This window comes from Rana temporaria, chromosome 3 (genome assembly GCF_905171775.1).
Source record: "Rana temporaria chromosome 3, aRanTem1.1, whole genome shotgun sequence".
In the NCBI taxonomy this organism is placed as follows: Eukaryota; Metazoa; Chordata; class Amphibia; order Anura; family Ranidae; genus Rana; species Rana temporaria.
This window is the reverse complement of record NC_053491.1, coordinates 71,639,567-71,664,389: the sequence shown is the minus strand read 5'-3', so window position 1 is coordinate 71,664,389 and position 24,823 is coordinate 71,639,567. Positions and strand designations below refer to the sequence as shown.

The 24,823-nt window shown below is 44.4% G+C and overlaps 1 protein-coding gene across 1 annotated transcript in view; it reads left to right on the top strand.

The window, feature by feature from the left end:
* RFX7 (regulatory factor X7) overlaps positions 1-24,823 on the top strand; it is a 164,568-nt gene that overhangs the window by 120,381 nt on the left and 19,364 nt on the right. The window contains exons 4-7 of the mRNA XM_040342738.1: positions 15,946-16,068; positions 17,790-17,906; positions 21,466-21,550; positions 24,608-24,815. Coding sequence (XP_040198672.1) covers positions 15,946-16,068; positions 17,790-17,906; positions 21,466-21,550; positions 24,608-24,815 — 533 coding nt within the window. The remainder of the gene's footprint in view (positions 1-15,945; positions 16,069-17,789; positions 17,907-21,465; positions 21,551-24,607; positions 24,816-24,823) is intronic.

The window sequence follows — 24,823 nt, the reverse complement described above, 5'->3', positions numbered from 1 at the left end:
TGGAACAAGCCAGATAAGATCTTCTTACCACCTAAGAAGTTCTCTGTCCTATATCCTATGGAAGAAAAATTTTCCAAAAGATGGGCTACTCCTGCAGTGGACGCAGCCATCTCATGTGTTAACAAATCGTTAACATGCCCTGTAGAAAACATACAGGTGTTCAAGGATCCAGTTGATAAGCGCTTGGAAGCACTACTTAAGAACTCCTTCACTACTGCAGGGGCAGTAGTACAGCCAGCTGTGGCTGCGATTGGGGTCGCTCAAGCATTATCGGATCAATTTAAGCAGATGCTTAAACTTATTCCTGCCCAGCAGGCAGAAGAATTTTCGGATGTCCCTAAGGCCATATGTTTTACGGTAGACGCAATCAAGGATTCTATCCAGCAAGCGTCACGTTTATCGTTATCCCTTATCCATATGAGAAGACTCTTATGGTTAAAAAGCTGGGAGGCTGAGCCCCCATGCAAGAAGCTCCTGGTAGGGTTCCCCTTCCATGGAGGACGACTCTTCGGAGAAAACCTAGATAAATACATTCAGACCATTTCAAACGGCAAGAGTACTCTCTTGCCAACTAAGAAGAAGGTTCAGGGGCCTGCGTTTAAACGACAGTATTCCCCTGGGCAGGGGCCCTCTAATGCCAAGCAGTATCGACGGCCTCCTGCAAAAGCAAACTTCGGCTTCAACAGCAAATCACAAGGACAGGCTGTTAGAGGCAAAAGGCAGTGGTTTCGCAAACCAGCAAAACCAGCCCCCAAGCCAACCTTATGAAGGGGCGCCCCCACCCACGAAGGTGGGGGGAAGGCTGCGACTCTTTTCAGAGATTTGGGAAGCCAGCATTCCCGACGAGTGGGTACGGTCTTCCGTGGCCACAGGCTACAAATTAGATTTCCTAAGGTTTCCTCCTCCTCATTTCCAGGAGTCGAGGATTCCAAACGATCCGCCTCGGATTCCGGCCAGTCCTGGAACAGGGGCTGGGTTTCTACTCCAACCTATTCATCATCCCCAATGGAGATGTCAGGCCAATTTTGGACCTAAAGATGGTAAATGCATATCTAAAGATCCGCTCATTTCGGATGGAATCCGTGCGGTCAGCAGCTGCCACACTCCAGAAGGACGACTTCATGGCGTCCATAGACATAAAGGATGCCTACCTTCATGTTCCAATTTATCAGCCACATCAAAGATATCTACGCTTCATGGTGGCTTCGCGTCACTTCCAATTCGTGGCGCTTCCCTTCGGGTTGGCTACGGCCCCCCGGGTGTTCACGAAGGTCCTAGCTCCGATCCTAGCCAAGCTAAGGATCCAAGGGGTCACGATCCTAGCATACCTGGACGACCTCCTAGTCATAGACCACTCGTCTCCCGGCTTGGAGCGAGCAGTGGCCCTCACGGTCCAATACCTCGAGAGGTTCGGCTGGGTCCTAAATCGAGAAAAGTCAGCTTTCCAGCCCACAAGGCAGTTGGAATATCTCGGCATGAGATTAGACACAGAACAACAAGGAGTGTTCCTACCTCTGAGGAAGGTAAAAGCCATCAAGGAATTAATCCTACTGGTTCTAAGCAAGAAAGAACCGACTATTCGCCTATGTATGAGGTTACTAGGCAAGATGGTGGCCACGTTCGAGGCGGTACCATACGCCCAGAGCCACACTCGCATCCTACAGGCAGCCATCCTGTCAGCATGGAGCAGAAGGCCACAGGCCTTGGATATCCCGTTGCCGCTCTTATCAAGAGTCCGACAAAGTCTGTGTTGGTGGTTAGACCCTCAGAATCTACTGAAGGGGAAGTCTTTCAGCCCAGTGGCTTGGAAGATAGTGACCACAGACGCCAGCCTGACGGGCTGGGGAGCAATTTTGGATGGTTGCACTCGCCAAGGTACTTGGGCAAAGCCAGAGAAGCAGTTGCCCATCAACATCTTGGAGCTCAGAGCTGCTCGACTAGCCCTCAGGGCTTGGACGTCAAAATTGCAGGGGTTCCCGGTGAGAATTCAATCAGACAATGCCACGGCCGTGGCATACATAAATCACCAAGGGGGAACCAGGAGTCAAGCCGCTCAGAGAGAGGTGAGCTTGATTCTCCTATGGGCAGAGGCGCATGTGCCCTGCATATCGGCAATATTCATTCCAGGAGTGGACAACTTTCAGGCGGACTTCTTAAGCCGCCAGACTCTATGGCCGGGGGAATGGTCTCTGCATCCACAAGTCTTTCAAGCACTCTGCCAAAGATGGGGAGTGCCGGACGTGGATATCATGGCATCGAGACTCAACAAGAAACTAGACAGGTTCATATCCCGCTCAAGGGATCCGATGGCCTGCGGAACCGATGCGTTGGTTTGCCCTTGGCATCAGTTCAAACTTCTTTATGCGTTTCCCCCGCTCCAGTTACTACCCCGCCTGCTGCGCAGGATCCGGGTGGAACACATACCAGTCATCCTGGTAGCTCCAGCATGGCCCAGAAGGGCATGGTACTCACTCATCCTAAAGATGGTAGTGGGAGACCCTTGGACTCTTCCTCTACGGCCAGACCTGCTATCGCAAGGTCCGATCCTCCACCCTGCCTTACGGCATCTAAATTTGACGGCCTGGAAGCTGAATCCCTGATTCTCAGGGGTAGAGGTCTGTCTCAGAAAGTAGTCTCTACCCTAATCAGAGCCAGGAAACCGGTCTCTAGGGTGATTTATTACAGGGTCTGGAAGGCCTATGTAGGCTGGTGTGAGTCCAAGCGATGGCTTTTCTCGCAAATTTACCATCGATAGAGTATTAAGTTTTCTCCAGCTAGGAGTGGATAAAGGATTGGCATTAAGCACAATCAAAGGACAGATTTCTGCTCTGTCAGTGTGGTTTCAGCGGCCGCTGGCCACCCACTCGCTGGTTAAGACCTTCCTTCAAGGGGTCTTACGTATTAGACCTCCAGTTAAATCCCCGCTTTGTCCGTGGGATTTAAATCTTGTTCTGTCAAGTTTACAGAAACAACCGTTTGAGCCGTTGGCTGAAATTCCTTTGGTTCTACTGACAAGGAAGTTAGTATTTTTGGTTGCCATAGTTTCCGCAAGAAGAGTTTCGGAGCTAGCGGCCTTATCCTGTAAGGAACCATATCTTGTTTTTCATAAGGACAGGGTCGTTCTCCGCCCTCATCCTTCCTTCCTACCGAAGGTCATATCCAGTTTTCATTTGAACCAGGATTTGGTATTACCATCCTTCTTCCCTAAACCTACTTCCAGAAAGGAAGGGTTGCTGCATACCTTGGATATTGTCAGGGCCATGAAGGCCTATCTTAAAGCTACAAAGAAGATCCGGAAAACAGATGTGCTGTTCATTCTACCGGAGGGGCCCAAGAAGGGGCAGGCAGCTGCAAAGTCCACCATTTCTAGGTGGATTAAGCAATTAATCACTCAGGCCTACGGCTTGAAAGGGTTGCCTCCTCCAGTATCATTAAAGGCTCATTCTACTAGAGCCATGGGCGCCTCCTGGGCAGCACACCACCAGATCTCTATGGCTCAAGTTTGCAAGGCGGCAACCCGGTCTTCTGTCCACACGTTTACAAAATTCTACAAGTTGGACGTAAGAAGGAATACTGATACTGCCTTCGGGCAGGCAGTGCTGCAGGCTGCAGTTTGAGACCCTCGGATTCCGGGGGCTCCTCTTTTTTGAGTTAAATTTAATATTTAAAATTATTTTTCTCAACTAAGTTGGATTTATTATGATTTGAGTATATCTCTAAATTAAATCCTTTTGTCTTGGAGATGTTCTCCCTCCCCTCATTGTAAGCATTGCTTTGGGACATCCCATATAGTAATGAATGCCGCTCTGTGTCCCGTGATGTAACGATAAAGAAAAAGAGATTTTTAATACAGCTTACCTGTAAAATCTTTTTCTTGGAGTACATCACGGGACACAGAGCTCCCACCCCTCTTTTTTGAGGACCATTTTGGGAGGCATACTGCTTGCTACAAAACTGAGGTACTCCTCCTATGGGAGGGGGTTATATAGGGAGGGGCATTTCCTGTTTGAGATTGCCAGTGTCTACACCTGAAGGTACTCCATATAACCCATATAGTAATGAATGCCGCTCTGTGTCCCGTGATGTACTCCAAGAAAAAGATTTTACAGGTAAGCTGTATTAAAAATCTCTTTTTCCAGTTGTATTTCGTGCATTTAGAAATGCATCCAGCTATTTTTTTAAAAACCTACTAGTTCTTGAGGGAGTCTATTCCACATTTCCACATCTCTTAGTGTGAAGAAGCCTTTCTATATGTAAAGATTGAATCACTTTTCCTCCAGTTGTAAAGCATGCCCCATTGTCCTTTGTAATGACCTTAAAAGATAAGTTAACCTTTTGTTATATGTTACACCCATATTCAAGATGACATGTAACAAATGCACCAGCCTCCGCTCCCCGCCGAGTCCCCATTTTGACAGCGAGCAGGTGATCTTCTCCCCCTGCTAGCTGTCACATTCTAAAAAAAATGCCCAGCCATGCCATTCATTCACAAAGTGCTGTCAATGTGAAAACTACAAGTACCGACAGCCTTTGCACCTGTCGGCTTGTAGTTCTCAATGCACTAACGGGGCACTGTTGACCGCTCTGGTATTCCATTGATTCTATCTGTCAGAGTGTAACTGCCTGCCCGTATCGGAGGTAAGGGCAGACAGATACACAGACAGTCTGCAGGGCCTTGGCATTTCACCCACAATCTGCTGATTATGGTTGCAATGCTTTACAGGCTCCTAAAAAGAAAGAAATGTATATATATATATATATATATATATATATATATATATATATATATATATATATTTTACCTACAAAGAATACCTGTAGGGAATACTTTTTTATGAATCCCTGGGCATCTTTTATCAAGGATATCACCAGGGAAAACAGAAATAAAAGAAGGCTATAAAGAGTTAAAAGGTGCCCACCACTTGGCCTCACATTGGGTAGGTAGCAGGGTGGTCCCTCTTGTATCTAGAGACTCTAAGCGGTGTATGATACGCCCTGTGTGTGATGAAGATTTGTGTGAGTCGGTCCGACAGTTTTTGGGAAACTAATTTACAGGTGTCAAGGGCATCACTCCATTCATCATCCTCCCTTGCACCCACATCCCTCTCCCACCTGGACTTCAGGACATATGCCATTGTGGTCGCCCTCGGGAGTGTCAGCATGGTGTAGAACTGAGAGATTAGTTTTTTTGGGTCTGGGTACTTTAATGCCGCCATTAAGGGGTTGTCGGCGAGAGTCAGATCGTCCTGAGGGAATTGGGAGCGCAAGGCGTGCCGGAGAGTACATCCAGTCCGGCAAGTGGAACTCAGTTTGGAGACTGCTGAAGGGTTTCAGCCTCCCGCCAATGGTGATATGAGACAAGTTGAATATCCCCCTAGAGCTCCACACTCCACTATCCTGTATCGGGTCAAATTCATGAAGGGTCGCTGTGACGGATCTCAGATACCCCAGGTGGGCACATCCGCCAGACCTGTGTCTCCTGTCCTCCAAACGCACCCGCAGCCTGCAACCTCGCCATAACCAGCCCTTAACCCCTCAATCACGAGACAATCCACACAGGTGTTGAGGGTTTAACATCCAGAGCTTAAACTGTTTATTAAATTCCAAGACATACAGTTACACAGAGCTAGGGACATTCCCCTTAGCCAACAACCAATGGGAACTGAACATTTGTACATTGAAACAGTCTACAGATACCTAATGAGTTTATGGTAAGCAGGCAGCCTCAATACACACCCCCTGCGGAGAGACGTCTGCAGTCCAGGCCATTGTCTATGTGTCATGAATCAACACAATTAGACACAGCAACAAGAGGGGGGGGGGTGGGGGGAGAAGGGTTGTAACATTACATTACATCCATGCCAGCTTGTACTGGGTCTCCAGTATCTTCTGGCCCATAGTCTGTCGGTAGGAGGCACAGACACAGTTCTTTCCAAAACACACAGTGACAGTGGGTTCTGTCACAGTCGCGTTATGCCATATACGGGACTCGCAAAAAATCGCAAAAAATTGTTCCCAGTCAGTGGCAAGGTCATCGTCCTCGGGGAGTAGGGTTAGCCAAAAAGGATTTCGTTTCCAGGGGGGTGGCGGGTGGGCATGGGGAAGAGGCACAGGCAATGAACAGAAAGTAATCTAGTGGAAAAACCCTTGTCCGTTAATCTAGGGAAAAGTGACTTAGACAGGAGTATGAGGTCTATGCGGGACATTGTGTGGTGGGTAGCGGAGAAGCAGAATAAACGCCTTAGGCCCCGTACACACGGTCGGACAAAACCGATGAGAATGGTCCGATGGACCGTTTTCATCGGTTCACCGCTGAAGTGGCCTGATGGTCTGATGTGTTTACACACCATCAGTTCAAAATCCGATCGGGTCAGAACGCGGCGACGTAAAACACACAACGTGCTGAAAAAAAACGAAGTTCAATGCTTCCAAGCATGCGTCGACTTGATTTTGAGCATGCGCGGGTTTTGAACCTATGCTTTTCTGTACTAACCATCGGTTTGGTCCGATCGGGCAGCGGTCCATCGGTTCGGTTTTGAAGCATGTTTTAAAATTTTGGACCGAAGGAAAACAGACCGATGGCCTATACACATGGTCGGTTTGGTCCGATGAAACTGAACTTCGGTTCATTCTCATCGGTTCGGTCCGACCGTGTGTACGGGGCCTTAGAGGTAGGATTCCTGAATCCCTCGCAAATCTCGTGGGGTGATGAGGCATAGGGGAGGGAGATGGTCCCGCCATCCTATCCAACGACGGGTCTAGCACATTGTTAAATTCACCTAGCCAGATCAAGGGCACGTCAGGTTGAGGAGCCATAAAATCAAACCCAGCAGCGAGGGTGGTTGATTGGAACAGGAGTGGCACATAGAAAGCTAGCAGTAACATTGCATCCCCATACAGTTTGGCCTTTAAGAATACGTATCTACCCAGTGGGTCGATCTCTGAATCCTGGAGCTCAAAGTGCGTTGTCTTGGCGATCAAGATCGACACCCCCCTGGAGTGTGAGGTGTGTACCGAATGGTAAGCCCATCCCAGCCATGGACGTCTAAGCGTCCTCCACACCGACCCCTCAGCATGGGTCTCCACCAGGACCACCACATCAGCCCTCTGCTTTTTGAGCAGCGTAAAGACAGCCGACCTCTTAATCGGATCTCTCACCCCACGGACATTCCAGGTGAGGAACTTTAATGTGGCCATGGGGTGATATGTGCAGGGTATGAGACTCCAGGATCCAGGACGCCCCTAAAATCACACATCAGTGTAGAGCATCTCCCAAGGGGAGTGCACATCAGCAGCATAGTAAAAGTATCACGGCACCAAATAAAACAAATATACACACATTGAGGCATTCCGTCTTCAGTAAATAAAACCCAAAAAAAAACCCTCCCTGCCCTGCACTTGCCCCAACTGGTGCGGGCGTTTACCCTTAACTGACAACGTGGCAAGTACAGTACCCATCCTGTGATAAGAACCTTATGAAACAACAAATCATAAACAATAGTAAGGGTCACCAATGCTGCTACATATAGGGTGGCAGCAACAATGAAAAATAGGTCGAGACCAGTGACGGTTGTTTCTGTCCGTCTCAGGAGGTGCACTGTAGTATTTGGGGGGGAAACTTCGCTGCGTAACGTAACACATTACAGGACCTTGCCCACTGTACAAGTGAGCGTACTAGCGAAGGGCTTTCCTCCCCTGGAGAAAAAAAAAGAAACAAGAAAAAAAGTGTCGAGTATAAAGCAGGCTCAAAAAAAAAAAAAAAGTTTTTTGAAAAATAGAGTAATATAAAAAATAAACATAGAAAAGATCCAACTTCTATTCCGTAGATGCCAGGGCTGACAGCATACAAAGCACTCGCGGCCCCATGGCACCCGCAGGTGGGATCTCTAGCGGGCTTCTCGAGTCAGAGGGAGTATGTGATGAGGGGTGTAGTGGATCTGCAGCCACAGCGTTCACCAGGGGTGGTCCAGGAGTGGGTGAGTATTTGGGTTCGTGAACACACGGGGGCAGTATTAACAGAGAGCAATGTTCAGATGCAGACTGCAGCCCAAGGTCCCAGCAATGTGGCTGGATCGTGCAGAGACATGAGCCCCCCACCATACAGTAAAATGAAAAGGGGAAAAAAAAGGGGAAGAAGAAAAAATAAAAGTGTGCATTGTTCCTGGTAGAAGAAAGGGAAAAACAGAGGGTAGGAGCAAGGAAAAAAACGAAAAAAAAAAAAAAAAGAAACAGGGTCACTTATTCGTGTATCTCCCTCCGTTCCAACCATGCGATGACCTCCTCGGGATCCTCAAAGAAGTGTGCTCTATCTTCTCCCTCCACACGCAGCCGAGCCGGGAAGAGCATAGCATATTTCACATGCTTGACGCGGAGGCGGCGTTTAGCTTCCATGAAGGTTTTACACTTACGTTGCACTTCTGCGGGGAAAATAGCAACTGTCTTGTTACCGAATGGGATATTTCCCTTCTCCCTACTTAGGCGCAGAATAACATCCCGGTCCCTGAAGTTTAGAAATTTGGCAATAAACGTGCGGGGAGGTGCACCAGCCGGCGGTGGTCTGCCCGACATACGTTGTGCTCGCTCCACGGCAAACATGAGGGAGAAGGTCTCTTTACCATAGGTGTCATGCAGAAGTGACTCAAGAAATGCAGGGGGGTCCCTCCCCTCCACCCCCTCAGGGAGACCTATGAACCGGAGGTTGCACCTCCGGGTTCTGTTCTCGAAATCATCTTGCTTGTGTAAAAGCTGATTTATCTGTAGCTGCATGGCCTCCGTGGTGTGTTGCAGAGGGGGGAGGGAGTCCTTCACCGTGCCCAGCCTGACCTCTGTCTCAGTGACTCGTTCCCTCAGCTTCTGCATATCTTGCCTCACCAGGGAGATGTCTACCTTTACTTCTTCTATCCGAGTTGTGAGGGTAGTTTGACATACCGTGATTGCCTCTTGGCAGGTAGTTATGGCCTGCAGTACCTTTGCTGTGTCCGCGCCGACCGGCGTCTCCACAGGCCTCGTGGCGCCGCCATCTTTGCTGGGGGAGTCTTTCTCCTGTCTGCGGTACTGATCCGGTGTGTGTAGGAGCAATCCTGGGTCTTTAGATGCGGATATAGGCTTAGGATGGTCAGATAGAATATTTGTCCGGCGGAGCTCAGCTTCCTAGCGTCCTATCTCATGCCGCTCCAGGCCACGCCCCACATGTCACACTTTTTAGATATTTATTTGAAAAAAAATAATAATTAAAAACCATTTATCATTTTATTTCCACTTAACAATTATGTGCCACTTTGTGTTGGTCTATCACATTAAATCCCAATAAAATACATTTACATTTTGGTTGTAACATGGCAAAATGTGGAAAATTTCAAGGGGTATGAATACTTTTTCAAGGCAGTGTGTATGTATGTGTGTGTGTGTATTAGGGTTGCGCATCTTCGGTGGCCTCACGATTCGATTCGATTACCATGTCAGCGATTCACGATGCATCACGATTATAAATATGGAGGAGTCCGGGGGATGGGGAAGGAAGAATCCATGAATAGGAAAGGAATGATGGAGTAGTCTGGAGATGGGAACTAAAAGGATGGAAGAGTCCAGAAATAGGGAAATAGGAATCCATGAATAAGGAAAAAGGGATGAAGGATAGGAATGGAAGGCTGGAAGAGTCCAGAAATATTATTAGATGGAAGAGTCTGGGGGGTGAAAGGAACTGAAGAATGGAGGGGTCGGTCCAGAGATAATAATGGGTGGGACCTCAGATTGTTCAGGGCTGCATGGTGGGGGTTAGAGCCTGTGAATGGAGGTGAGGTGGGTGAGGGCCATTGGTTTGAACAAATATAGTCCTGAAATATATTTATATATAAATCTGATCTGATTGAAAGAAATCTTCTGTGTATTCAAAGTAATTCCAGTGCTGAGTGTGCTCTGCTGTGTTCAAATCATTCACCAGAAATCGGGAATGGTTTGAACACAGCAGAGCACACTCAGCAGTGGAATTACTTTTGAATACACAGAAGATTTATTTCAATCAAATCACAGATTTATTTATTTATATATATATATATATTTCACTACTTACTAAGACTCTTTTGTACATCACCATTTTTGGTTTTATTGCCCTAACTGCATTCTGCATACAGTCATACCATGTCAGTCCTCTCAGTGTCCTCCCAGCCGCCCCCTTACCTGGCTCTACCGCTCTTCTGGCTCTCCTCCGGCTCTGCCTCATCCTCCTCTATCACAACTTCGGCTGGATAGTTACCCCCACGGCCGCCCTTGACCCTTCCGGGACCAACAGCACTGATGGCTCCACTCTTGGCAGCAGGGACAGCTCCAGCCCCAGTGCTCCATGTCCCCGCCAATGTGCACACATCGTGGCTCCTCACTTCCGCATTACGTCACCATAACGCCGCCTAGGATCACCATCTATTGGCTGATGAGGGGAGAGGGAAGGTGGTTGATAGATGTGTCACTCGGCTCCGCTGCAGTCTGTCGAGAGAAGGATACGGATCGCTCTCCCGGGAGGGACGGGGTGGGGACAGGGCGGGGCTACACATCGATTATCTCGGTCGCATGCATTGGTGCCACACCGGGGACACCCGAATCGCGATGCATCGATTATATTTGACAGCCCTAGTGTGTATGTATGTATATATGAAACTGGCAGACTAAATCGATTACTCAGACTTTTTTCTGTTTCTGTGTTACTGATAAGAGCCCATTCATACTGCCAGTGCGGGGGCGTCGGCGGGCTTTCACACTGGGACTGCAGATGAGGCTGTTTCCAGGCACTTTACAAGTGTTATTTTTAGTGCTAAAGTGCATGAAAAACGCCACCAGTGTGAAAGGGGTCTAAATATTCAAACAGTTCACTGGACTTGAGTGCTTTGAGTATCTTGTCCTCCTTCTGTATACTTCTCTTCTGGGGTCTTCCTTCCTCGGAAAAAGCTCCAATCTCCATGTTCCCTTGTTTGGATGGAACACACCTGGAGCCAACCAACCCTCCTCTTTTGCATAAATGTTTTCTGCAAAACTGCCTCTTTCCAAGCAGTTTCATGCTCAATTTCACTCCAGACCACAACTTGGCATGCTAGCTGTGGGGCACAAAAGTTTCTGGAACATCATATGCACCTGACTCCCAAAACCAAGCATGGCCTTGTGGGTCACGGATCCAGCCCTGGTTTCCGGAAAATTCTTTCATCACCCTCTTTGGAAATTTATCACAATGGATGCCTTCTCAACTGCTAGAAATCAGGTGGGGGCACTGGACATGGGCCTTCAGAAAAATATTTGGACACTTACCTGTCCTCAAATTCAGCTCTTGACTACCAGGCTCATTAACATACTTGGCAAGTTTGTCTCCAGGTCCAGGGATCCTCTAGCCTTCTCAGTGGATGTTCTGGTGATTCAGTGGAAACCGTTCAAACTGATCTACATCTTCTAGCTCTAAAACTTCCTCTTCTTCTGCTAGGCAGGATCAGGATGTGGGTACATTTCAGTGAATCTCATTGTTTCTGACTGGCCCAGGCAGACTCCTGGAAGACTCTCTGTGGGCCCTCTCGCAGGGCTGTGGAGTCGGTAGATAAATGTTCCGACTCCTCAGTTTTATGTCCTTCCGACTCCGACTCCTCTGTATTAATATGCAAATGTATTTTATACATTCCTTGAGGTAAAGAAACGCAACCTACCACAGGACTACTGGCTGGGAAGCCAACAGTCTACTGTATTGCACAGTTTAAGCAAAAGACAAACACAATGAAAACAAAGTTTTTTTATATTCTAAAACATGATTTTCCTAGGAGAATCCCATAGTCATGTTTAAAGTTTAAGCTAACAATCGGAGTTTACAAGTTTTTATAGCCTTAGCTAAATGACAGCAGTTTTTCCAATGGTTTACAGCTTCAGTCTTGAACTATTGGCCCTCCATTCCCTTCACTTATACAAGTGTCTCACTCTCTAGTCCTGCAAAAAACATATTTATTTAATCCCTTATCAGTGAGAGGCTAGGTTACACATGGACGCTGCGTTCCCTGTAAAAGCAGAACACAACACTATGGAAAGTATAAGTATTGCAGCTCCTAATTGTGCGTTGCGTGCCATATAGTGAAGCACATGAAAAGCATGCTTCTTCACGGTCACTTAACGTGTTCGTTTTGCGGTTACGTGAGGCACTGCATGCATTGGTCTTTATTCTTACAGTAGAGAAGTCAGTAATTATAACTTTTTGTGAATTGGGACATTTAAACTTGCTTTTTTTTTTTTTTTATTCCAATCTAAATTTAGTAGGAGTCGGTGCATTGTTTGCCGACTCCGACTCCAGGTACCCAAAATTTCCTCCGACTCCACAGCCCTGCCCTCTCAGATAATCTGGATCTTCTGTCCCAAGGAACAGTTTACCACTCTCCTACTTGATCGTTGGTTTTAAAGGCTATTGAAGCCCAGACTCTTGCAGATACGAGCCTACCTGATTCAGATATTCCTATGCTTTCAAAATATAGGAGATCGATTTCTTGCAAAGTCTACAATCACGCTTGGAAATCTTTTTTCTCAGGTTTCTGGTTAAATCTGGGCCCTAGCAAATCTTTTTTTTTAAGAGACTGATTGTCTTTTACTTCTTAGTGAAAGCCTTTGTACAGGGTATTTCTCCCATTATTCCCCCTGTATGTTCTCCAGTGACCACGTGCGATCTCAGCTTTGCTCTGCTGGTTCTTCAGAAACTATCCTTTATTATTATTATTATTATTATTATTATATAGGATTTATATAGCGCCAACAGTTTACGCAGCGCTTTACAATATAAAAGGGAGACAATACAATAAAATACAAGAAGATTAAGAGGGCCCTGATCATAAGAGCTTACAATCTAATAGGGTGGGGCAGGTGGTACAAAAGGTTGTAACTGTGGGGAATGAGCTGATGGAAGCGGTAAAAGATTAGTTGGAGACGTGATAGGCTTCCCTGAAGAGGTGAGTTTTCAGGGATCGCCTGAAGGTAGCAAGAGTAGGGGATAGCCGGACAGGTTGAGGTAGTAAGTTCCAGAGGATGGGAGAGGCTCTGGAGAAATCCAGGAGACGAGCATGGGAGGAAGAGACAAGAGAGCTTGACAGTAGAAGGTCTTGAGAAGAGCGGAGAGGACGGTTTGGAATATGTTTAGAGACAAGATTGGTGATGTAGCTTGGGGCAGAGTTGTGGATGGCTTTGTAGGTTGTGGTTAGTATTTTGAATTTAATTCGCTGGGTGATAGGAAGCCAGTGTAGGGATTGGAGGAGAGGTTTGGCAGATCGTGAGTGGTTGGTAAGGTGGATAGGTCTGGCAGCAGCATTCATAATAGACTGAAGAGGGGATTGCCTATAGAGAGGCAGGCCAATAAGAAGGGAGTTGCAATAGTCAAGGACGAGAGATAACAAGGGAGTGAATGAGGAGTTTGGTGGTTTCATTTGTTAGAAAGGGGCGAATTTTAGAGATGATACGAAGGTGAATTCTAGAAACTTTTGACAGGGATAGGACTTGAGGCTGAAATGACAAGTCAGAGTCTAGGATTACACTGACTACCCTAGCCTGAGGGGAGGGACTGATGGTTGTATTGTTGATTTTGATGGAAAAGTCATGGAGGGGGGCACGGGCAGGGGGGGAATATTAGTAACTCAGTTTTAGAGAGATTTAGTTTAAGGAAGTGGTGCGACATCCATGCTGAGATGTCAGTTAGTAAGTTAGTAATGCGAGAGGAGACTGAAGGAGTGAGGTGAGGAGTAGACCGATAGATTTGGGTGTCATCGACGTATAGGTGGTATTGAAAGCCATGGGCGGTTATCAAGTGACCAAGGGAGGAGGTGTAGATAGAGAAGAGAAGTGGTCCAAGAACAGAGCCTTGGGGGATCCTTTGAAACCTATCAGGGATATTCATTTGTCTACTGTATCTAACAAGGTTACCTTCCTTGTTTCGTTACCTCTGTTCATCATGTTTTAAAAGGTGGAGGTTCAGGCCTCATCTGATGCTGGCTTTGATTGTATGCTTCTTCCAGTACCCTGTAGAATGCCATTAGGCCTCCTCTGCTAACCTGTTGTTACTTGTGGACCTGTTAGTGTTTTTTGTGCCAGATTGCCCACTCCTCAGTTGCATTGCTTTTTGATTTTCCAGTGTATCAGAATTACTTTACCCTATGTCACTTAATGTATAATCAAGAAAACAGGATTTTTGACTTACCGTGGAATACATTAAGAAACACAAGTCCCCTACCCTCTGTTCATATGATCTACACCAGGGTTTGACAAATTTGCTTGGAATCTAGGAGCCAGCTAAAAAAGTTAGGAGCCAGAAAACGCACCCCGTCCCGACGAGCTTGCGTGCAGAAGCGAACACATACGCGAGCAGCGCCCGCATATGTAAACGGTGTTCAAACCACACATGTGAGGTATCGCCGCAATTGGTAGAGCGAGAGCAATCATTTTAGCCCTAGACCTTCTCTGTAACTCAAAACATGCAACCTGTAGATTTTTTTAAATGTCGCCTATGATGATTTTAAAGGGTAAAAGTTTGTCGGCATTCCACGAGCGGACGCAATTTTGAAGCGTGACATGTTGGGTATGAATTTACTCGGCATAACATTATCTTTCATGATATTAAAAAAAAATGGGGATAACTTTACTGTTGTCTTATTTTTTAATTAAAAAAAGTGTAATTTTTTCCCAAAAAAGTGCGCTTGTAAGACCGCTGCGCAAATACGGCGTGACAGAAAGTATTGCAACGATCGCCATTTTATTCTCTAGGGTGTTAGGATAAAAAATATATATAATGTTTGGGGGTTCTAATTAGAGGGAAGAAGATGGCAGTGAAAATAGTGAAAAATGGCATTAGAATTGCTGTTAAACTTTGCTGTAAAAAAAAATATTTTTTTTTGCCCAAAAGTGGAAGCTCCACTTGTTTGCCTCCTCCCCCCTCCGCTGCCACATTTGGCACCTTTTGGTGAGGAGGGGGGAGCGGGTACCTGGTTTTGACAGGTACCCCTGCTTCCATCTCCGGCTGATCTCGCCATGGCGAAGTCACCCGGAAGTTCGGACCCCCTACAATAGTTGTGCACTTTCAACCATGAATGTGTTGCCACTATTCTCCAGCTGAAGTGGCCAGAATATTGTGGCCAAGTCCACCAGGCTTAAAGCCAATCGGTTTTGATTACCAGTGATTCACAGTCAAATACAGTTTTTTCCCATTTATAGGCAGTTGAAATCTGTTAGTGTTCAGCATTCTCACACACACACACACACACACACACACTCTCTCTCTCTCACACACACACACACACACACACACACACACACACACAGGGCTGACACAGCTTCAGGTCATTGTTAAAACTGCAGGATTTGGGTTCAGTGCTAATGCTTTTTCATTTTCCCCTTCCCTTTTTCATACATAATGTAGTTTTCAGGTTTTGAGTTACCCTAAAGCAGCCAGGTGCATTATAAGCGTTTGAATATCCGGTCTGTCTACTTGGTTAAGCCATGTCATCAGTTGCCAAAAACTGTCTTATTTTTCCAAAAGTCTTGTTATTTATGAATGTAAAAGAGCTTTCAGATCACCTGCAGTAAAATGTGAGAAACACATTTTAAAACATTTTGTTTTATTTTAATGCCACTGGCATAGTTATAGAAGCAAATCTTGGCAGGTATCAAAGCTTAACTGTTTATTCTAGCATTTTAATAAGCACGTCCTTGGTTTAGCCAGAATTGAAGTAGCTTTACTCCTTTTTCTTGTGTTTAAGTGTGTTTCACTGCAAATATTTTCTCATCTGAATAGTTGGAGTTATCTGTGCCAACCCAGGTTGTGGATTATCAGCTTGGTCAGAAATTATATTTTCTTGTTCTCTTGCCATCAAAGTTTTATTTAGTAGCTCTTCAGATGTTAATGTTAAGACATTTCCATTCAGTTGGATGAATGTTTTTTTGTTTTTTCCTTAGTGATCAGAGCTCTTTGTCATCTAGTCGAGCTCAGCAAACTCATGCTTTCTCCTGGATTAAGAATACCTTAGAGGAGCACCCAGAAACCTCTCTGCCCAAGCAAGAGGTCTACGATGAGTACAAGTAAGTGCAGTGACATGTTTTTCATTGATGTGGATATTCTGTTGTATTAATTGTGAGTATAGCAGGATCTGTCTCTTTGCTCCTTCCATCGCAAGTGCCCCATCAATGTACTTCCATTTGTAGTATGCAGTAAGGCCTTCTTTTATCACTTTAACCACTTGTCGACTGCCTAACGTAGATATAAGTTGACAATGGCACGGGCAGGCAAAGCAATGTACAGGTACGTTGCTTTGAATCTGCCGCCTAGCAGGCACCCACCGCAAGCTCCGTGACCGTACCCACAGACTCGATGTCCGCCGATGTAAACAAGGCATTTCCCTGTTCTGCCCAGTGACAGGACAGTGATCTACTGCTCACTGTCATCGGGAGCAGTGATCACTGTCGTGTCACTTGTAGCCCAGCCCCCCACACATTTAGAATCACTCCCTAGGACACACTTAACCCCTTCCTCGCCCCCCTGGTGGTTAACCCCTTCCCCGCTCCCTAGTGGTTAACCCCTTCTTCGCTAGTGTCATTTACACAGTAATCAGTGTATTTTTATAGCACTGATCGCTGTATAAGTGACAATGGTCCCAAAATAGTGTCCGATGTGTCCGCCGCAATATCGCAGTCGTGGTAAAAATCGCTGATTGCCGCCATTACTAGTAAAAAAAAAAAAAAATGTATAATAAAAATGCCATAAAACTATCCCCTAATTTTTTTTTTTACCAAAAATATGTAGAATACATATCGGCCTAAACTGAGGAAAACAATTGTTTTTTTTATATATTTTTTGGGGTCATTTATTATAGCGGAAAAAAATATTGTTTTTTTTTTTTTTTTCAAAATTTAAGTTTTTTTGTTTATAGCGCAAAAAATAAAAACCGCAGAGGTGATCAAATGCCACAAAAAAAGCTCTTTTTGTGGGAAAAAAAGGACCAAAATTTTGTTTGGGTGCAACGTCACACGACCGCGCAGTTGTCCGTTAAATCGACACAGTGCCGAAACGCAAAAAATGGGCCGGTCATTGGGCAGCCAATTCTTCCGGGGCTGAAGTGGTTAAAGCTGGCCATAAATAGTGCAATTTCCGCTCGATACCCCCATCAACACAGTCAGTGGGGGATCCCTCCCATGGAGCTTTTGTGTTCTCCCGGCATGGGGAGCCGTCCCTGCCAGGATAACACACAGTGATTATTGCTGGTATCTATAATTGCATGAAAAATCTGACATGCTGGTTGTACCATCAATCGACTTGGGTACTATCAGCCTGCCTATAGATGATTTGAATCTTGGCTGGTCACTGCTAAGCCGGATGAGATTTGAACCGTCTATGGTCGGCTTAAGTGAAAACTATGCATACCCTTTATCCCCCCTCTTGCAGTGGCTTTTGGCAATAGCTTTGTTTTCCTTTAGTGTCTACTGTGCTATAGGACCCACTTTCATCATTATGCAGTGAGATGTGTCCTCTTTTTTCCCCCTATAGATACTACAGTGTACCATTTTCCCCATGGTCAGTTTTCAGTAGGCCATTTTGATCCCCTGATCAGGATGCTGTTGGATATACTCTGGCCTTGTTGTTTTTCTCAGCACAATACATTGGAGTTCAGCTGTGTCTTCAATAATCTGCAAAGCATTCTTCTGCTTGTAGATATGCATGCCTGTGGAATTTTAGGAGCTGAAGTGTCTGTCCAGGCTGTTTTTATTGCTCATATCCATTTCATATGTGTGCTCTTTTCTTTTAGGAGCTATTGTGACAATCTTGGCTATCACCCACTAAGTGCTGCTGACTTTGGAAAGATTATGAAGAATGTATTTCCTAACATGAAGGCACGTCGCCTGGGCACAAGAGGCAAATCAAAATATCCTTTACTTCAAATGTGTCCAAATCTGCATGGGCTTCTTCACAAAACATCTGTTGTTGTAATTCAACTTGCATCTAATTTTAGATGAAAAATATCATCCGCACATAGGAAACCATATTACAAATAATATACTGTCAGGACAGATCTTGTTTAACTACTGCAATCTACAAAAAATAAATAAAAAATTCTAGGTTTTTGTGCACCTTAAGGGCAAATACTTTTCTGGTTGTTACTTTTTCTTGGAATCTCAAGAGTTAAATAACACATTGACTGTTCTGTCCAAGCTTGATTTCCAGACCTGCTGTTGTGCTCATCTACTACATGTGAGTTTAAATTTACACATATTAGTAAAACTGGGTCCTTTCAGGTCTACTTCACAAGGATGAATTTAGCCTTTGTATGTATGTGGTCATGATGTGTTCCTTTGCTTTTATCTCTCCCACCTTCCTGTGGTCTAAAGTGGCACTTTAGAAATATAGAACATGCCCTTGACCAGCAAACATATGCAACACAGTTGTGCCATGCTTTGGGGAATTTTCTGTACGTAATTTTGTCTGTAATTTGCATCATAATCCACAAGAAGTATTTGCATTATTATGAAGATATATTTGTTTGGTTTGGATATGCATGTTGGGTTCGGAGCTGCAATAACACATTTAAAAACCTGTATACTGTTTAACCACTTCATTACTGGGCACTTAAACCCCCTTCCTGCCCAGACCAATTTTCAGCTTTCAGCGCGGACGCATTTTGAATGACAATTGCGCGGTCATACATCACTGTACCCAAATTATATTTTTATAATTTTTTTCCCACAAATAGAGCTTTCTTTTGGTGGTATTTGATCATCTCTGCGATTTTGATTTTTTGCGCTATAAACAAAAAGACAAAACATTTTGAAAAAAAAACACAATATTTTTTACTTTTTGTTATAATAATATCCTCAGTTTAGGCCGATACGTATTCTTTTACATATTTTTGTTAAAAAAAATCGCAATAAGCGTATATTGATTGGTTTGCGTAAAAGTTATAGCGCCTACAAAATAGGGGATAGATTTATGATTTTTTTTTTACTAGTAATGGCAGCAATCTGCTATTTGTTTTTTTTTTTTTTGTTTTTTTGGCCTGCGATATTGCGGCGGACATAGCGGACACTTTTGACACTATTTTGGGACCATTCACATTTATACAGCGATCAGTGCTATAAAAATGCACTGATTACTGTGTAAATGTGACTAGCAGGGAAGGGGTTAACACTAGGGGGTTTCTCACTGTATTTTAGAGGGACTTAGTGTCTTTCTTCCTTTTTTTTTTTTTTTACACCCCCCTCATGGTTTTGTACACTCAAGTAAATACACAATAAGGGGATTAACCCCTACACCTCTCACTATATCCTAGTCGGATTCAGTGTGTTTTTTTTTTTTTTTTCTCCATCTCTCTCTCCTACCCTCTCTCTCTCTCTCCTCTCTCTCTCTTTTATATGTCCTCCCCCCCTCCATTCAATGTAGGTATAGGTAGTGTGGTCCTATCTCTGGGTATCTCCCTGGGAGAGTGAAAAGGGAAGGAGTGGCCCTGGGGAGGAATGATGGAGAAATCCAGGAGTAGTACATAATATTGGTAGAAGAAGATATAGCTTTTAATATTTTTTCAATGAAAAGGGTACATTCTGAGACCATATATGTTAGTCTGTATATTGATTTTATGTTGTATTAATTGTACTGTTTTGTAAAAAAATGAATAAAAGATTTTGGAAAAAAAAACACTAGGGGGTGAGAAAGGGGTTAAATTTATTCCCTGGGTGTGATTCTTACTGTGTGGAGGGGACTGACTGGGGGAGGTGACCGATGCTGTGTTCCTATGTACAAGGGACACAGCATCGGTCTTCTCTCTCCCTGACAGGACGTGGAGCTCTGTGTTTACACACAGAGCTCCACGTCCCTGTTGTCACTGCCGATCGCGGGTACTTGGCGGACATCGCGGCCGCCAGGCACGTGCATCGGCATCTCAGCGATGCGCCGGGCACAGTTTTTTGCCCCCAGTGGCGCACGCGGGGAATGCAAATAAAAGGATGTCCAGGGATGCCACCCGGCAGTTGAGAGCCGCGCTGTGGACGTTATTCCTCTACACGGGTCTCAAGTGGTTAAAGCTATATTAAAATGTGTCTTATTATCCTTATGCTGGACAAGCAGAACTTTTTCAATAAATTGTAAAAAGGACAGTTTTTGGGTGAAGAGGGGACAACTGCCTGGCTTGTGAATGTTGAGCACAGATTCAGTTTTCTTTTCAATTGTGAGCAGGTAGAATCAGGTGTATTCACGTAACCCTTAAATATCAAGTGATGATCTAAATGAGGTGAGATGTACAGTAACTATTTGTGTATAATAGCCTCCTTTACCTGTAACTGTACTTTGAGTTGTTATTAAAGTGGAACTAACTAAATGTAGCTCCTCGCTACTGCAGGAAATTCTGCAAGCTACCATTTGCAGGGGGTCTGATATCGAGGACCTACTCTGTTTTGTTGTCTTCTATTCAAGATCACACACTGTTAGAAAGTAGAGCTTGTTGGGTCACTGATATCTGAGACATAGATGGGGATCAATGGGATATGGCAGGCGCTCCCTGTTGTGTCTGTGTCAGCTGCACATAAACTCTCACAATTATTTATCTTACACAGAGTCTATCGCACCCCCGATAGGCTATATGATTGGAGCCAAAGGCATTCTCCCTTATGTTCAAAGTGCTTGATGGTCAGGGGGGACTTTATACACATAATATGGCGCTGCCTGAAACTTGCCCGATACTGGGCAGAGATGGTGTATGTTATTTATGTTCTAGCACTTGTTTTTTCATAAAATTTAGTATTTGCTTTACATATGATGTGATGCTCTGTACCTGGTTATATATATCATGTTCAAGGCAAGTGTGGATGGTTGTTATCAACTCTGCTATTCTTTTTCCCTTGTCAATAAAAAAAAAGTTTGGATTAAAAAAAAAAAAGTGTTACTAAACCCACAACAGTAGAATCGGTGTGTGTATATGCCGTAAAGCATGCTTGTTATACTCGCTGTGGAACCTAATGGGTTAATCCTCTGCATTGTGTATAGAGGCTGTCAGATCCTGTCTTCTCTGATCCCCCTTTTCTTTAACTGACTCCAACCTATCTCTTGATAGAACAGAGCATTTGGAGTCAGGCCGCACATGCTCAGTTTGGTGTGTATTGCTAGAGTTTTTTTCTTTTCTTGGGAGTGCATGTGATCAGCACAGGGCCAGGCCAATCAGCGCTGTCCAGACAGGATCAGGGGAGAATGAAAACTCCTACAAACTTAAGCAGACACTGATACAAGTCACAAGACTGCTATATACTGCTAATGAAAAAAGGTATTTAGCAGTTTATTTACTAAAACGATTGCATTTTCGTGTACTGTGGGAGGCCAAATATAGTGAATTCAGGCTCCTGGGATTAGTAACACTTTAATCTGTATGTTTTTTTCATAGTGAGTTTTCTTGCATATGTCAAGCTTTCAATGTATCCTATTAGAGACCTTAACTATGCTACGTATTGCTACAGTGGGCTGAGAAAGAAAGCATTTGTGCACATGCCTTCACTTCCTAATCTGGATTTTAACAAGTCAGGAGATGGGGTAATGTTTATTTTTTATTTTTGCATCTCTTTCATTAATTCGTACTTTATGTATACAACCGTAAGCCAAATAAATAGCGTGTTTAATATTGTAAAACACTTTGACAAGACATTGATTGAGATACTGTACATTGATCACTTTTTTCCCCCTGTTAATGTAATATAAATGCAGGAATTCCAAAAGACAGCCATACAACTCAAGAAACAAAAATAACTGGCATTTACCTAAATAGTAACTTTCAGCTTTTATAGATAAAAAACAGTAGAAGAATGGAAATATTTTATCTGGAGAAAAGGCTGCTACAGGCTCGCATTGATTTTGATAATATGACTTAAAGTGGTTGTAAACTCAAATGGCTAAATTTGATCTTGCATCCATGTGTTTGCTCATTAGGCAGTGCAGTGTTGTTTGTTTTTGTTTTTTCCAATCCTAAATACCTTTTTTCTTTGTGCTCATTTGTGGTCACGCCCTTCCTCTGCTCTGTATCCAGATCTAAGGGAGCCTAGTGGGAGGGGCAGAGATTCCCTTCTGTTTTAGGTGAAAGTAAAGTCAGTGAGTGAAAACTGGAGGGGAGGGGCGGTGAGGATAGCATAGGGGAGGGGCCGAGAGAATGTATTCTCACTGAACATTACGGAAATGACAGGGAGAGAGGAGGGGGGAACTGTAGAGACACACAGGCTCAGAGAAGAGAAGCTAGATGACAGAGGCACATATTCCTGACCACGATCTCATGGCTCAGCAGCCATGATAAACGTGGTCAGCTCACAGAGGGGAAGTCAGGACAAGCAGGATCAACCATGTACTGTAGGAGATATAAAGGGGCAATTGACTAGGGAAAAGCACTATGCTATAGCTTGTGCCTTTTAAAGGTACAGGTTCATTACTTTTTTTGGGGGGGGGGTTAACAATCACTTTGGTCATAGAATTTGTCATGTGATCACTGCTGGAGGGGGATGTCAATCTGAACTCTGGTACCCTGACACACAGCGTGGCTCACCCCTACCCTGTGCTCTCTTCTTACAGGATTTGATTAATTGCAGCAGGGACCAGTGCCAGCTTTAGGCTTCATGTAAACTACAGCTCCTAAACTTGAGTTTAGGAGCTTTTGGTGTTTTTTGTTTTTGTTTGCCAAAACTCCTAAACTTAACTCCATAAAATCATTCTTGTCAATGTACACATAGGCTTTTAGCATTGTTTAGAAGCTGCAGTTAGCTGAGGTTCAACCTCCCTCTCCTGAATGCGGAAGAATCATCTTCAGAATAGGAACGTTTTAGCCCTGGGAAACCATAAAACAGTGGTAAATCGTGCGATTTCCTGCAGCCACAGTAAATCACTGCTAAGTTTACATGAAGCCTTATAAAGTATTACTGAATCAATTATCAGCAATTTTCTCTTCTGAAAGTCTCAAAAGCTGTAGGAGAGATGGACGGGCATGTATACAATCACTTTTATGCCGTTTAGGTGTGTCCTTTATGATGAACCTTAATTCCCACCCACAATTCAACAACTAGTTTGTTTCGCAGTATATTAAAAATTCACAAAGCAGAGGTGTGGGTAGGGGATTTTTAATAGTTTCTGATCTTCCTGCCTCTGTTAGTAAATCAGTGTATAGCTGGACCAAGGCAAATTAAATAGTAGTAAACGAGAAGTCAGCCTAGCCCTAGACAGTAGAGGGCAGTTGGATTGTTAAGCACGTCTCGAAACATATTTGGTTGAATCTGGCAGCTACCTGGGTAGAGAGTCTGGATAGGCAGCCTATCTTTATAAGCTCTAATGAGCGGGGCCCTCTAATTCCTCTTGTACCAAATTGTAATGTAACTGTAATGTCTGCCTTTATTTTGTTAAGCGCTGTGCAAACTGTTGGTGCTATATAAAACATGTATAATAATAATAATGTGAAAACAAATAAACATGAGAAGGAAGGAGAGTCTTTTTGCAATTTTTCAGGAAAATTGGTTTTCTAAAGCACAATGCTCGAAAATCACCAACTATTTAAACAAATGAAAATCTGTCTGTATCTCACACCCTGTTCTGGAATATTCCTCCAATTGTTTCCATGATTACACCACTGCTGGGCTATTTAAACACATTTTCAGGAATTTTAAAAGAAAAGGTTTTTTTTAGGAAATCATACTTTGGTCATCGGTCTGATGCTGCGTCTGTCCCCAGCTGGCTCTAGAACTGTGAAACACTGATCGCTCAGTTCTCAGTGTGCCGTGAGCAGAGAGCTAGTGACTATTAGTCACCCATGTCCGCTCTACACCCTCTGCGCTCGCTGGACTGTTGGGCTGTGGAGGGGGTGGGAGTGGTTGGCTCAGGCTCTCACTAGCTCGCTGAGAGGCTGAGCCAGGTCCCAGTCCAGGCTTCTGGGGAAATCCCAACGATATGGTCGCGATCTTCCCCCAGCCTGGACTGCCTCTGTCACATCAACTGACAACGGGTTTCAGCATTCTGTCAGCTGAAAATGGGTCGTTACGGGAGTGCAGAACAAACTGCACTCCTGTAATTCACAGGAGAAGTACAGCGAATCGAGCTTTGGCTTTGCTCCTTTTTATCTTTCCTGTGATTCCTGCCCTTGTTTGGGAATGAGTGCATGGCTTGGTCAAGGCAAATGATATAGCAATCAGAATAAAGGTTGCCTAGCGAGTAGTAGAGGGTAGTTGGATTGTCCAGTGCTTCTCTAAACTTGACTGGTCTAATCTGGCCACTGTTCATGTTTAGTCCTGTAGAGAGGGAAGAGGGTAGGCATCATACAGCTTATCAGGATCTACAATAACATTTGGACAAGGTTTTCAACTGTTTGACCGCTGTTAATAGAATACCAACTCTCAGACTGCATGGGAAAAGCACAGGTATCCTTTTAAAATGTTACTAGAGAAGTTTTTAGTTAATTTTCTTACTCTATCTCCCATTTAAGTGTGCAAGGTCAATTTTGTAATTTATTCGAAGATATATGGTTCTTATTTTCGGTAATGTTGGTTACAAATTAATATATTTAAACAAATTGCATTTCACATAAGTAAAAATAGTGTGCTTACGATTTGTTTTACTTTTCAGCTGGATGGAATGGAAGTGTCAGCGCAGTTGCAGAATGCTGATGAAGAGGTTGTTTCTGCAGCTTGTCGTCTTGTTTGCGAGTGGGCACAGAAAGTCCTAAGTCAATCATTTGACTCCGTTTTGGATTTGGCCCGTTTTTTGGTCAAAAGTCACTACATTGGCACTAAATCAATGGCAGCATTAACCGTAATGGCAGGTGATTCCGCAGGTAATGGC